Source organism: Sorex fumeus, unplaced genomic scaffold, assembly GCF_029834395.1.
Source record: "Sorex fumeus unplaced genomic scaffold, SorFum_2.1 ptg000063l, whole genome shotgun sequence".
NCBI lineage: Eukaryota > Metazoa > Chordata > Mammalia > Eulipotyphla > Soricidae > Sorex > Sorex fumeus.
This window is the reverse complement of record NW_026606120.1, coordinates 10494361-10509792: the sequence shown is the minus strand read 5'-3', so window position 1 is coordinate 10509792 and position 15432 is coordinate 10494361. Positions and strand designations below refer to the sequence as shown.

General features: G+C 48.9%; 1 protein-coding gene across 1 annotated transcript in view; it reads right to left on the bottom strand.

Moving 5' to 3' along the window:
- The window catches only part of IQCH (IQ motif containing H), a 144057-nt gene that overhangs the window by 22883 nt on the left and 105742 nt on the right, over positions 1 to 15432 (bottom strand). Inside the window, exon 10 of the mRNA XM_056128076.1 lies at positions 460 to 621. Coding sequence (XP_055984051.1) covers positions 460 to 621 — 162 coding nt within the window. The remainder of the gene's footprint in view (positions 1 to 459; positions 622 to 15432) is intronic.

The window sequence follows — 15432 nt, the reverse complement described above, 5'->3', positions numbered from 1 at the left end:
AAGGTGATGCCTTGAAGCCAAGGCAGGGCCCCCATAAGCTGCTTTCTGACAGGGTGGGATGCACAGGGGCTCTGTGTAGCCTCTGGCCCTCCTCCCAGGAGAATACGTGTGGCAGAGAGGTGGTGAGTGCAGCAAGAGGAAGTGGAAAAAACCTAGATTAGAGCACAAGCAAATCTGGTTGTGGTCAGCACGAGCTGGTCATCGAAGCAGGGGCTATCTATGGATTGGCCCCATGCAGGACGCTGGGAGGAGAGTGTTGGGAAACACACAGTTGGTCTGTGCCCGACAGAGCCCAGTCCCGGCCCATCTGCACTGCCAGCCTGCTTCCTCCTCCTGGGACATGCGTGCCCCCTGCTCTGCCCAGCCAGCTCAGACACCAGGAGAGGCGCCCATGCCAGGCCTCGGGAGGCAGCGGCTCCGTGTACCTTGTGCCACGCGGCAGGACGCAGTCCGGCTTACCTGCTGCTGTGTTTGGTTGTCTGTTTTCTCTCTGTCCTTCTCAAAGGGGGGCACGCGGAAGGTGCTGTGTGCACAGTCCAGCTTGCCATTGGTCAGGTACAAGGCGAGCTGTGTCAGGGCCAGCTGGTCACTGTAGGAGATGTTCAGGCTCGTGACCCACACCTGGTTGAAACGGGAGCCCGAGAAGTGAGGGTGCGGTCAGCCACCAGGAGAGGCCAGGCCGGCCACCACTGACCAGTCCCAACACATCAGTGAATATAATACTTCCCAGCAAGGTTGCTTGCTGCTTCGTTCAGCTGCAGGACGGAGCCTCCCACCTGATTCTAAGCAGAGAACTCTGGGGTCTTGGGAAGCTCACACTCGAGGAGCCCATGCTCAGGGCAAGCCAGTGGAGAGGCCTGTTCTAAAAGGCGTATGTGGATTCTGATTTTATGGCCTGTGATTTGCCCTTTTTTTCCTCCTTTGCTTCACCCAGCAGAGATTGGCCCATGGGTTGGAGGTGCTCCTGTGAGCTCCTGTGAGCAGCGCTTGGGGGAGGCCATGTTCCAGGGCCCTACATGTGCCAGGCACCTGAGCAGTCTCCCTCCTCTGTCATTTTATTTTATATTTGCTTCAGAGACCACCCCCAGCAATGCTCAGGGTTTACTCCCGGCAGTGCTCGGAGGACTACACAGGGTGCTAGGGATATCAAACTCATGTTGGTTGTGTGCAAAGCAATGGCTTTACCTGCAGGACTATCTCTCTGGCCTTTCGCTTGCCATTTTTTTTTGCTTTTATTGGGGAGGGGGGGTGTCATACTTGGCGATGCACAGGGGTTACTCCTGGTTTTGCACTCAGGAATTACTCCTGGCAGTGCTCAGGGGACCATATGGGATGCTGAGAATCGAACCCAGGTCGGCCTCGTGCAAGGCAGATGCCCTACCTGCTGTACTATCACTCCAGCCCCCTCGCTTGCCATTTGAAGGGTGGTTGGTGCAGCTGTTGCCCCCTGAGAAAAGGAGGCAGAACAGAAGACTGGGAAGATGTTGGAATGAGAAAGGGAAGAGAAGGGAAAGTGTGAGCAGAGATAAAGAAGGGGCTGTTTGCCCTCACGTCAGAGGACGCATTTGTTTGCCTTTCTGGGCATCTCAGGAGACATTGTCAAAAGACCAGGATGTCCTGCGAGCCCCCACTCTACCTCTGTTTTACTGTGCCAGAAAAACAGCATCTTTGCCGAGGCTGTCCCGGTACACTGGGAGCACGACTGACAGGCAGCCGCACACCAGCAAGTGACAGTGTGTTTCACGGCGCAGCATAGAAGAGCACACTCCAGTAAATCGGCATGGGCAGGTCATCAGTCACCAGGAGCACCGGGTGCCTGAGCAGTGCTCACAGATGCCTGTGCAGACACTCCCTGAGACTGCTAAGCATGGCACCTGGTGCTCCGAGTCAGATGCGAAAGTGGCTCCCGGGGCCCCTGTTCCCTTGTTCCGTGGCCAACCATGCTGGCTGCCCTGTGTGGTCTCCTCACTTCCACACAGAAGCCAGAGGAAGCCCAGAGTCTCCAGTCAGTGCTCAAGGCACGGCCAAGGCAAACATGGGCACAGGTGGTGCGTCGAGATGGAGAAGAGAGAGATACATCCAGTCGGTCAGCGCGCAGGGCAGTGTGTGATAAATGAACAGCTGGATGGAACAGAATAGCGCAAGCAGAAAGGACGGGTACATTGGGTTTGTCAGGGGAAGTGGGGGCTACTCCATGGGAAAGGCAGTGAGAGTTCTGTCAGACAGACCCCCACGGCGTCCTGGGGCCAGAGCCACAGCACAGCAGGAGGACACTTCTCTCGAACGCAGCTGGCCCGGATTCAATTCCTAGCACCCCACTGGGTCCTCGAAGCCCACCAGGAGTGGTCCCTGAGTATAGAGCCAGGAGTAAGTCCTGAGCATAGCTGGTGTGATCCACCAAAAATAATTTTTTTTAAAAAGACCACTGTATCCCACGGTCAACTCCTTGCAATAATTCTGGTATGCCCTAAACATCTTAGATTTTGAGTCACAACCTTAAAAAAAAAAACAGTAGTAGACCATAGTCAAAAGAACAGAGTTTCAATAAGGTGACCAAGGCCACCAGGAAGGGATGGTGCTGGGGTCTGAGTTGGGAGGGGTCGGTGCTGGGGTCTGAGTCAGGAGAGATGGTGCTGGGGTCTGAGCCGGGAGAGATGGGGTTGGAGTCTGAGTTGGGAGGGGATGGTGCTGGGGTCTGAGTTGGGGAAGATGGTGCTGGGGTCTGAGTCGGGAGGGATGGTGCTGGGTCTGAGTTGGGAAGGGATAGTGCTGGAGTCTGAGTCGGGAGGGGAGAGTGCTGGGGTCTGAGTCGGGAGAGATGGTGCTGGGGTCTGAGTTGAGGTTCGCCTGGCTCCAAGGCCACCTTTGCCCACTGTGTGCGGAGTGGCTGAAAATGACCCTGAGCCCGCCAGTCCCTCTGCTGGCCCAGCTCCTCAGTCAGATTGAAAGCTCCAGTGGCAAAGGGTCCAGATCTCTGCTCCTGCTGAATATGATCCTGCCATGGAAATGTCTTGTGGCGATGACATGAAGTATTGTATTTCTGGAGTATGCTGTAATTAGTAGTAATGCATTTTCACTGTAGGAAGTTGGAAACGAACACATTTTCGCGAAGATTTGATTAAACATTTTTTCCCCCTCTTCGAAGGCCTACATGTGCCCCCCACACCAAGTTGATATGGTAAAATACATAATGCATCTGCCCCAGAGTGGACCCCTCTCAACCAAGCCGAGCAGTGAGTGACTTGAGTAAGCATTGAATGTAAATGGCATCATTATAAGAATATTAAGAGGTCAGGCTGTCGAGGCGCCTTGGTAAACTGAAGCTAATTTCAGGAGTCATATTTGCACAGTAATGCCCTTTTATAATAGCAGATAAATCACATTTGCAACAATTGTTGAAAACTAACTGCCAAGTATCTGTTGCAATTGTAAATATCCTATTTGTCAACTTAAATATTTCCTGCTGCATGGCAGGAAATGCAAAGCAGATGGGGACAGCCACTTTTTCCTAATCAGAGGAAGCCAACTTGCTCTTCGTATATGTCAGGCATTTTCAAAAAACTCTTTACTTTGGTGATTTCGTGTCCTTGACCAGTGGAAAAAATGTATGTAACAGACATGACTAATATTTATAGTAATATATTATGTTTGGGTGATCAAGACACTAATGGGAAGACAGTGTCGGTCCAGAACCTCACATTCAACATAAACTTGACTGGGTTGTTTATTTTATTAGTTTTTTGTTTTTGTTTTGGGGAAATACACAGTGATGCTCTGGGTTTTACTCCTGGCTCTGTGCTCAGGAATCACTGCTGGTGTGTTAAGTGAAACAGATAAGATGCCGGTGATTGAACCTGGGTTGACCATGAGCCAGGCAAGTGCCCTGCCCTCTGTACTATTGCTCCAGCCCCATGACTGGGTTATTTAAACTCTCAATTTTTGTATCCTTTAATGTAAAAACATGCAAGTGAGAATAACTATCATGAGGAACTTTGAAAACCAAACAAAATAAATCCACAAAGAATTGTCTTGTTCTGTTTTGTTTTCGATTCACACCTGGTGATGCTCAAGGGTTACTCCTGTTAGTGCTTGGTGGTGGTGGGGACCTTTTAGGATGCTGGGGATCGAACCCAGATCAGCAACATGCAAGGCTGGCACTCTACTGGCTGTCCTATCTCTCCAGCACTAAGAAATTGTAACACGTTTAATACAACTGTCACTTCTAATAGCCTCTGTCACTTGACATGTCCTTGAGTTGGGTTTCAGGTTGCTTGAAAAAATAAGAACATTTTTTCTGTTGTTTGTGTGGCTGTAAGATGGTTCTGTTTAATGACTCTTTACCCCATTTTAAAATGTGGTGCCCAACCTCTTAGTCATTTGGTCCTGTAGGTGGTCAGGGTTGGTATTATGCTCTCTCTGCTGATCAGAGAGGACAACTGACATCACAAAGTGGGTCTCCCGGTCTGACTAATATCGCAGTGCACTCATCATCATAACTCTGGGTCTTTCTAGAGCCAAAGTGTTTTTGCTCCCACAGTCAGCCTGGACCCCCTTGGATCACAGAGAAAATCGTAGAGTGGATTTCTTGAAGCCTTTTCCTCAACAGCAGGCTTGCCTGGATTGCTCAGATAATTGTTCTCTTCTCCATCTGGTTTTTCCACTGAAGACATTGCCCGAGGCTGGCTGGTTTTGTGTACTGGGGTTCCTCGCTCCCCCTCTCGGTGGCGAGCCCTTTAGGGGAGGCAGTTGAGGCTGTCTTCCCACCGCGGCCTGATTCTGGGCCTGGGGTGGGCAGGCGTCTCTGATGATTCACTGCCAAGGCTGCAGCTTTCGTTCCCAGACAGGGGCTGACGAGGCTCTCCTGAAGCTTGTTGGGATTCAGATGCGTCTGGTATTCATTCACCAAGCTCCTCCGCCAGCCCCACGCTTCCACACACACCTCATTTAATCCTATCCTTGATTTGGACGCAAATGTTCCCTTTAGAACCTAATCTTCCTCTGCACTGGAGAAGCCCATCGCAATTTAGCTCAGCGATGAGGTGGCCTATATACAGGCACCCGGAGAGGGGTGTTTGAATCATGTTCAGGAAGTGGCTTGGGGGACTTGCGATGACTGGTTTGACAGGTGAGTGGCTCAGTTATGAGGGAAAGAGGGAAGCGTCCTTGAAGGCGAGCGTTGGAAATCCTCTAGTGTGGGGCTGAGGGGGCGTAGTTCTGAGGTGGAGCACTTGCCTGGCATGTGTGAAGTCCCGGTGCAACCCCACCCCCACGCCCTTCTCTCTCTCTCTCTCTCATACAATCACTTTAGAAATGGAACTATTCCTGTGGGAAAAGCCAGGTGATTTCGTTTAGCTTATAGAACCAGGAAGCAAAGGTGTGGGATGAGAACCTAACGTGTGTCTTATTCCTCAGAGAAAGCCACTTCTCCAGAGTTGTTGGGCTGATAGTTAAGAATCATTTTTGCCACAAGGCCAGTGGGGAGGACATTTATCTTACATGTAGCTTACCGGATTTGATCCCTCACATCCCATATGGTCCCCTGAGCACTGACAGGAGTTAATTCTTGAGTGTAGAGCCAGGAGTAACCCTTGGGTTGAAAGAGCCATTTTGTCTGAAGTGACTGGAATACTACAGGTATTTCCATTGTGGCCTTAAAAACACAAGCAACATGAAAATACTCATCTTGATATTTCTAGTGTTGAACAGTTGTGGCTTTTTCGACCCTTGGATTTTGATGAAGATTAGACATACTCACTTGATGGGTTAGTCTGTGATGTTATTCCTAACGATAATGATAATGAGTCTGAGGAACTTTTGATGGTGTAGGAGAGTGTACAAAACCTCTCCTGTGAGGGTTGAAGCTGCACAGTATCATAAAAGTACTTCAGCTTTGCTAAACTGTATGTGGAAAAGATTATATCAGACTGCAACAGGACATTAACTATCACTTGTTAATATGGGCAGAAGAATGGCAAATACAATTATCTATATAAGCTCTGATTATGCATTAGACCTATATTACTGTCATTTCTGTTGTCACAGAAATACTTGACACATGGCTCACAGAGACAGGCCATTACTATACAACACACCCCAGCTTCTGAAGACTGAGGAGGTAAAAACAAATACCTTGATTACACTGATCATACGTTGAAATGAATATATCTTGATTAGGTTGAGTGGAATAAAACACACAATTAGAATTATAGTCAACTGGGTTTTTGGTTTTTTTTTTGGGGGGGGGGGTTCACACTTCAAGTCAAAATAAGGCTACCAGGAATTTTGCAGGGACATGTGTGGGCTTCTACTTGTGGATTTTATTCCATTTCTACTGACTCTATTGCAACTTCCACCACAGGGCAGGGCAGCAGGGAGGGTGGCTGGATCCCTATGGGCCTCAGCTCACAGTACCTTGGCTAGAGACCCCAGACAGAGCAGTGGCTGAAGTGAGGCAAAAGGCAAAATCAGCAACAAGCTCCCCACTTTCAAACCAGCACGTGACGTAAAAGGCTGGGCCCAGAGAGGCAAGTTGACCCAGAATTGTTTTGTCCCCAGGTTCTGAGTGCTGGCTTCTTTGTCCATCTTCGTGTGTGTGTGTGTGTGTGTGTGTGTTGATGGAGGGGGGGGGGGCATTCACCAAGTCATGCTTGGAGGCTGCCATGCTCAGGGGTAGCTCCTGGTATACTCAGGGAACCAGGCAGTGCTGGGTCTGCTCCTGTTGAAGCTGAGCTTGGGGCAGGGCAGTGAGTGGGGGGCCTTTGAGTCTTGTATCTTTTCCCCACGAGAGGGCTGGATGGGTGGTGGCAGTGTATCCAGATGTGAGCAGCTGCCCCCACACCCTACGTTCCTTCTCTCTCTCAGCCACTGGACAAAACATACCAGTCCCACCAAAAACACAACGCAGGGGAAAGCAAGTGTTCACCATGGGTATCTAGCTGGGGATGGTAGATCAAGTAACATTCACAGAGAACCCCCAGAATTTCCAAGTTTCCACAGAGCCAAGTCTGGGGAACTGCGCCTTTTTCTTTCTTTTCCCGTGGCTAACCCATGGCTCCAGACACCAAATATGACACACAGGAGGCTTTACATCATAGTCTTGGGCAAAAATTCAGTGAGTTCCAAGCCATTTGGTTCTGAGCCATAGTCTCCTCAGCTTTCCAGTAACCCATGTGGCCTTCCCGTCCCACCGGCTCTGCTCACATCATTGGAACCGTGGAATGGTCTTGCCTCTGGAGAAGAGTTCCCGGGGTGCCTGGTGAGGTGCTAAGAATCGCCCACCGGAGAGGTGGCACTGGCAGGCCAGCCCTTCCTCCCCAGATGCCCTGTGCACTCACTGTAGGTGCCACTTCCCTGCCCAGTTTGGGGTCACAACCCCCAGTCTGTCAGGCAGCCATCACTGGGCCCTTTGATTCTTTCTAGAATCAAGCCCTCCATCACACCCACAGGTCCCCATTTCGAGGGTCAACCCCCAGAGGCCATGCCAGGACCAGCCCCTCTGGTTGTGGGTGAAATGGACAGAAGTTGGTTAAGGCTCCTGCAGTTCTTACTGGTTGGATGGAACTCAGCGTCAGACGCACCTTTCCTGCTTGGGCTGTAAAGGCTGCGGATTTCCTTTGGGGGTGGGATGGGGCTGAATATTGGGCCACACCAGGCAGTTTCAGGGCCTGCTCCTAGCTCTGTGCTCAGGGATCACTCATGGAAATGCTTCTGAGACCACATGGGATGCCAGGGATAGAACCCCTGTTGCCACCCGCAAGGCAAGTGCCCTTCCCATTGTACCATGTCTCTTGCCCTTTGTTCTCTCTCTCTCTCTCTCTCTCTCTGTTGTCTCTTAAAGACAGGTCTGAGGTGCTCTCCGAAGGCGGCCGGGATTTTGTGAGAGCATGTGGGAGACTGTCCTCATGGGATCAGCAAACACGAATCTGCCTGGACACTTGCTACTGCCTCTGCCCCTACCAGCCGCACCGCCAGTGCCGGGGTAAGAACCCGCTTGCCTGACGCAACCTGGGTCTCCATTCGCTGCTTTCTCAGGGGCCACCACTCTTAGCTAGGGATGGGTTTGGGGGTCTGGGAACCATGCAGGGCTGGGGGTGGAGCGGCCGGTGCAGCGGTCTGCCTGCTAACCTCTCCCCGGGAGCACGACGCGGCTGCAGGAGTCCAGCAGCCAAGTCAGAGCAGACCAGGCAGCCACCAAACCCCTCTCTTCTCTCCCCCTTTCTGTGCTCTCCGTGGTGGTCAAACAACACACCCGTCCTCACTCTGAAGGTAGCAGGCGTGCTGCACCGATGAGTTAGCAAACTGTTGATGTGACGTTGGTACTTGGTGAGCACGGTGTGTATTGCATTGAAAAACTCAAGACCCACCAAAGCGGCAGCCTCTTGGCATGCCGCCACCTAGCGGCGGGAGCCCAGCAGCCAAGTCAGAGCCACTAGCAGCCACCAAATGCTCTGGCGCATTTTGGCGCCCAGGAGGCTTCCCGGGGCAGGAGGCTGGGGCAGCCCCCAGCTGAGACTGTGAATATCCGTCTCAGAGACCTCCCTCTTGGGCTCTGTTCATCCTGCTTCTCGGCTAGGATATGTTCGGGAGGACAGTTTAAACAAGGTTGTCCCCGAGCAAATAAAGCATCCCGGGGCGGAGTGATAGTGCAGTGGGTAAGGTGCTTGTCTTGGAGGCTGTGGACTCAGGTTCGGTGCCCGACATCCCATATGGTTCTCGGAGCACTGCCAGGAGTGATCCCTGAGCATAGAGCTAGGAGTAGGCCCTGAAACTGCCTGGTGTGGCCCACAAACAAAAACAAACAAACAAAAGCATCCTCTCTGAACCGCCTCCCTGGACACCAGACTTAGCCTTTGGAGGCCCTGGGGGTGAAGTCTGGACCCTCAGGCTGAGAGATTTCAAAGACTGGGCAGAAGGCCCCGGGGTAAGTCTCTAGCACCATTTGATTCCTGGAACAGTCACTGTCACTTATGGTCCCCCAACCCAAACCCAAATGGACCTGGGTTCAGTCATTCGGGACCAGAGCCTGTTGGTCTATCTTGCCTGGGGCAGCCACAGTGCTCAAAAGCCTTCAAGATGCTAGAATCCCAAAAGAAAAGACTTCTGGCTCACAAAAGTACAAGAGAATTTTTAAAAAAATATCCCAAAAGGGGCTGGAGCAATAGCACAGCGGGTAGGGTGTTTGCCTTACACGTGGCCAACCAGGGTTCAATTCCCAGCATCCCATATGGTCTCCCAAGTGCTGCCAGGAATAATTCCTGAGTGCATGAGCCAGAAGTAAGCCCTGTGACCCCCCAAAAAGAAAAAAAAATAAAAAATAAAAGTAACCCCCCAAATGTGCACTCCAGTTCAACTCAGACAGAGCAAGACTGACTCATGGGCCTTTGAGCTTGAATTTGCCTGATTAGAGATGGTGCCAGGGCTAAGTCTCTAAAATTAAAAATACCAGGGATGGAGAGATAGTGTGATGGGTAGAGAGCACTTGCCTTTCACGCTGCCAACCTGGATTTGATCCCTGGCTCCCCTTTTGGTACCTGAGCCCTGCCAGGAGTAATCCTTGAGCACAGGGAAAGGAGTCAGCCCTAGGCACCGCTGAGTAAGGCTCAAAACCCAAAATATAGCAACAACAATGATAATAATAAAATAAAAATACCAGGGCTGAGTGAGATCTGAACTTTTCCTGTCCTGGCTGACAAAATGCCTCCTCCCCATCTTTGGGATGAGGTCTCGGAGGGCGACAGGTTCCAAACCTGTGTCCTGGCTCCTGGTTCTCCAATCTGTCCACACCCAGTGAACAGCATTCATCAGCTGGTTTCTCTCTGATGCTGGGAAGTCAGAAACTTCTCTGTGACACTGGAAAGCTTTTCAGGATGTGCATGAATAACACACTAACTGGGGGCTAAAAGTTGCCAAATACTGAGATTGAAGTACAGAGCATCAGCATTTGTATTTCTGTGTTTTACAGTTCTTAACCCCCCCCACAACGCTCTCTCTCTCTCTCTCTCTCTCTCTCTCTCTCTCTCTCTCTCTCTCTCTCCCTCTCTCTCCATACATTTCCCCCCTCTGCTACCTTTTCCAAGTTTCTACCACCACCTTTTTATATATTTATGTGACTCTATTATTCTTGAGATTGATGGTCTCGCTGTTATCACTTGCTCTTAAGATACAAAGTTACATACTCATCTCTTTTTATAGCGGTTTCTTAATTTTATGTTATGGAATATTTTGGAAGGCCATTTTCTTATTCCGACATTAAGTACTAAACCATAATGAGCATGACAGCCCAATCTTTATACCCTATTACAGGTTTCTTGGGCTAGTAATTGTATATGCGTCTTCTGTGGCAATTCAATATAATAAGCCACGCTGGAGAGTTTGCCCTTCCTTCCATTTTCACGCTATAAACGTCAGGGCTGGTGACTAATTGGCTTCTTTGAGAAATGTTCTTCCAAAGTTAGCACAAATGATGTTCAAGAGACGATCATGGAGATTTTCTGGGCAGCGTGATCTTGTTCTGAAGTGCCTGGCTGGTCACAAGGCTCTTTGTAGATGTGGTGGCTATGGAGACTTTAAGAACCCAGAAATGTGCCAAGTGCCATAGCTCCATGGCAGGCAGGAGTAAGAGCCAGCTCTAGCTACCTCTGAAGACTGGGCTTTCTGAGATTTTTAAAAATTTTTTATTAGTTAAACACCATGAGGTACAGTTGTAGATTTACAAATTTTTGTGCTTGGGTTTCAGTTATACAATGATCCTCCACCAGTGCCCATTCTCCATCATTTACATTTTTAAAAAAATTTTTGTTAGTGAAACACCATGAGGTACAGTTGTACTATGTAGCTGTTAGAAAGGATGAAGTCATGAAATTTACATACAAGTGGTACTACATGGAAAGTATCATGTTAAGTGAAATGAATCAGAAAGAGAGGGATAGACATAGAAAGATTGCATTCATCTGGGGAACATAAAGTAACAAATTGGGAGACTAACATCCAAGAGTGGATGAGATTAGTACCAGGAGTTTTGCTCCATGGCTTGGAAGCCAGCCACACACTCTAGGGGAAAAGGGAGCTCAGATAGAGAGAAGAGCACCAAATAAAGGGTGTTGGGAGGATCCTCCCAGGATGGGAGAAGCATGCTGAAAGTAGACTATAGACCAAACATGATTGCCACTCAATGCCTCTTTTGCAAATCACAACACCCAAAAGAAGAGAGAGAACAAAAGGGAATGCCCTGCCACAGAGGCAGGGTGGGATGGGGGGATGGGGGGTGGGAGGGTTACTGGAACCCGTGGTGGTGGAAAATGGGCACAGGTGGAGGGATGGGTGTTTGATCATTGTACAACTGAAACCCAAGCACAAAAATTTCTGAGATTTTTTATTCTGAGACGGGGAGATATGGGCCACACCTTGTGATCCTGGGGGGGACCATGCAGTGCTGGGTTGGCTGCATGCAAAGCAAGTTCCTTCCCCCTGCACTCTCTCCTGGAAGTCAGGGTTTTCTCTCCTGCTCTCAGAACAGGCAGAGGCTGGCCAGGGAAGCGATGCTGGCCTGGGGGAGAGAGTGCTGTGATCCTAATAGTCACCCCAAGAAGCGCCACCACTACCCAGTGAGAGCTGGGGGCAAGTCACTTAACACCCCTGCCCCATTGTTTGTCTGTAAATAAATAAAGCACTTTGAGAGCGCATGTGGAGACAGCTGAGTGAAGACAAGGAAAGCTGCACGAAACCCAGCTTCCTCTCTGAAGTCCATACGTGTCGCATGGAACTTTTCAGAAATGTACAGGTGGCACTTTCAGGGCCATGGGGGAAAATTCCAGCTGAGAAGCTGCTGGGTGAGGTCACTGAGCAGCGTCCCCCAGACCTGCCTGCCCTCAGGGGTATCTGTGCTCGGGTCACCTTCCGTCCTTGGTGACACCCAGAAGCTCTCACCCTCTGTCCCTAGGTTTGATGCATTTCCAGCAATGAGAGAAACAACATTAAAGGGGGGAATTTTCTTTGTCCTTCCTCCCTCCTCATTTTCCTCCTTCGCCTCTTCTCTAAAGTTCACTGCACTGATAGACAGTCACGCTCTGGAGAACCTTCTGGATAATTTTCAAGTCATGGCAGGTAAGGGCAAATTCTTAGCTTTGGACTCTCCTTGCATCCGAGGAGCATTTTCTAAGCTCTTCAAAGCAGTTTTTAGAAAATGATGGCGAAGTCACTTTCTTCATGAGCAACTGAATAAAGAAAGTCGTAAGGGTATTGTCCCTCCCCGCCAATCCTTTGCTATACTGTCCCTCTTTAATATGAAATAAAGTTTTGAGGCCAGAGGATGAGATAGCAGGTAAGGCACACTTGGTTTTGCATGCGGTCAATGAAATAAAGTCTTATGTTATTTTTGGATTCAATCTTCCTTATACTGAATCTCTAAAAAAAAAAAAATTCCTCAATCCCTCCTCCCTTCATTCCGTTGGACACACTTCTATGACCCAGAGTCACACATATACTTGGTGTGACACTCCCTTTATTTTTTTTTCTTTTGGGACTTTTGGGCCCCACCGGTGGTGCTTGAGGGCTACTCCTGGTTCTGCACTCAGGGGTCACTCCCACAGTGCTCAGAGGACTGGGGGTTGCTAGCACCGAGCTCAGGCATCCTACATGCACAGCTCGCAGTGTCTCGCCCTTAGAGCTGGCTGCTCTCATTGTTTTCCTGTGCTCAGCCCGTATCGCCTGACAGCGTCTCTGCTGCCCACACGAATTCTCCAGGCATCACTCTCCTTGCCCTCGGCTGCAGTGCTCACAGACATACATCGAACTGGGAATCGTGTACTGCCCCAGGGAAGGCAGACACAGAGATACCGACCAAGCCCCATCATGCCTGGTCCCGGGGATCGAACCCGCAGCCTCACATGTGCAAGGGCCACTGGCCATTGGGCCACTGCATCTCTGCACCCTGTGCCTTTTTGCTGTGGGAAAACTGGTACTTACCCACCTGGGGCTCAAAATCTCCTTCCTGTTTGCAAAAGAACTGAGAAAGAGCCCAGCCATTCCTTGTGCTGACAGACTACATGAGGAGAATGCCCCTGTTTTTCTTGGGATTTCATTTCTCTATGATTCATCTACTTCCTGCTTGTGTTCTCCCTATTGAAGGTGGATTTTATTGGGATTGTGGGTGACTCCACGCTCAGTGCTCAGAAGTGACTCTAGGATCAGTGCTCAGGGTGGCTGCCAAAAGTTCTCCAGAGACTGCATGGAGCCAGGGATGGGACCCAGGACTCTGGGATATTGTGGCTGTGTAGTAAACTTTTAAGACACAGCCCCAGTCACTGGCTTTGTGTTTTGCTTTAGTTTCTAACATTCCTTTCCATCAAGTTTCATGGTTTGCTTTGATGCTATTTCTGTATGAAGACATTTGAAGAGAAACTCACAAAAAGCTTTAAACATGGATACAAATAAGAAAGCAGTGTAGAGAAGGCTTGAGGTGTGGCATGTCAGGGAGAGACCAACTTCCTCAAGTCAAAAACGCCATTTCATTTATTTATTCATAAAGGCTTAAATGAGTTGGCAGCAGAATGAATCTTAAGCTTAAGGAAGCAAAATATATGTTTAAAGGAATATACATATTGTTAAAACAGTTCTATTTATGCAAAAGATTCATGTAACTTTATCCAGGGTTTCAGGGATTTTAAAGGATTTTAAGTGCTATGTTAGACTGTACTAGTAACAGATGTTCAATGATGTCTTTAAGTTTTTGTTTTACTGAAAAAGCAATGGATTGTTTGATATTTTCTTTTTTAAAAAAAAAGCACTCCAAATCCACAGCAATTTAAGCATAGTTCAACTTCACTATTTCTATTTAAAAAAAGCATGTGATTGAAAAAACGTTCATGGGGGAGGCACTCCTAAAAATATCGCTATTGTGAAGCTTAAGGATTTCGTTGGTTAAATGTTTTCTTTAGAATCTCAGTCTTTTGTGTCACTTCTTGCTCTTTTTCTATGAAGACAGATGGTGTCAGTAATTGCCTATATATTTAATTAAGTTAAAAAGCCACATAGTAAGGTTTTAGCAAAAACGAAGAATTTTTTTTAAACTCTGAGCAAAGAAAGCCAGAACAGAAATGTGTGCCTAAGACTATTCCCTCACTAAATACACATTTTGATATTTATATGTGTTGGAACATGAATCATAATTAAATTATCATAAATTTAAGGAATGAAGGTGTTCATCCTGAATAATAAACCCCTCAATTGGAATCTAGATAAAACTTCCTGTAATTTTTTAAATTTGGTCTTGTTTTTTTGGCCACATCCAGCAGTGCTCAGGGCTAACTCCTGACTCTGCTCTCAGGGATCACTCCTGGTGGGCTTGGGGGACCCTACGAGGTGCCAGGGATGTTAGCCACTTGCAAGACAAGTGTCCTGCCCATTGCACCAGCCCTCTTGGATATTTATGTTACTTGCTTTGCAGAAATACCTGCCTACTACCTATATCACCTCTTGCTTGGGTGAAAATTCTGGAGGCTTTTCTACACCCTGACAGTCTTTCCCTGTTTAACCCTCACCTAGCAGGCTAATGACTGTGGAATTATCATGGGAGGGAGGAGGTAGTAGCTACTTGTAGGAAGAGCTTCAGAAAATCGACTTCACCATTCTCGTGCCTGTCTTCAATGTTCCCATCCCGTGAATCCACCTTCTGGCTTAATGGCAATATGGCACTTCCAGCTGCAGCGCCGGATCCGGGCTCGCTCATTGACTCTCCCGAAGCTTAAAACACGGCGACTCCGATGCGGAGCTTATTCCATTTTGCTTAGTCATTAACATTTAATGATTACCTTATGTGCTGAGCACAAGGATGGAATGAATCTATTAAAATGGGGAAAAAAATCGCACAAGAAAAGGGAGTTGTGCTCTGTGGCGTGAAGCTGTTCGCCGCAGTCCCACAGAGGCGCTGAGCTTCCTTAGAGAACAAACGCGCTTTCTCTGTGGTGCAGGAGCCTGAGGAGCAGGCAGAGACACCAGGGAACGCTGCTGTCCCATGAGAATGGGGACAGCAGACACTCGCCGGCTACTTCCAGCCTGGCTGGGATCTTGCATTTGCCCCACAAGGTAGCTGTGCTCCCTTGAACAGGACACTGGAGTCTCACCTTCCTCTTTGGTAAAGCAACAGGACTAGTAATTCCCTCTTCTAAGAGGGAGGATTGGGAAAACTACACATAAACTATCTAAGTGAATGACTGGAACAGGTCAACTTTTTTTTGGGGGGGGGGGAGGGAATGGGTCACACCTGGCAGTGCTCAAGGCTTACTCTTGGCTCTGTGCTCAGGGAGCACTCCTAGCAGGGCTCGAGTGATCTTATGGGATGCCAGGGATCAAGCCCAAGTCTGCTGCATGCCAGACAAGTGCCCTAGCCTTCTACCAGCTCCCGGGCACTACGAGTGTAGAGAATGAAGTGGAATT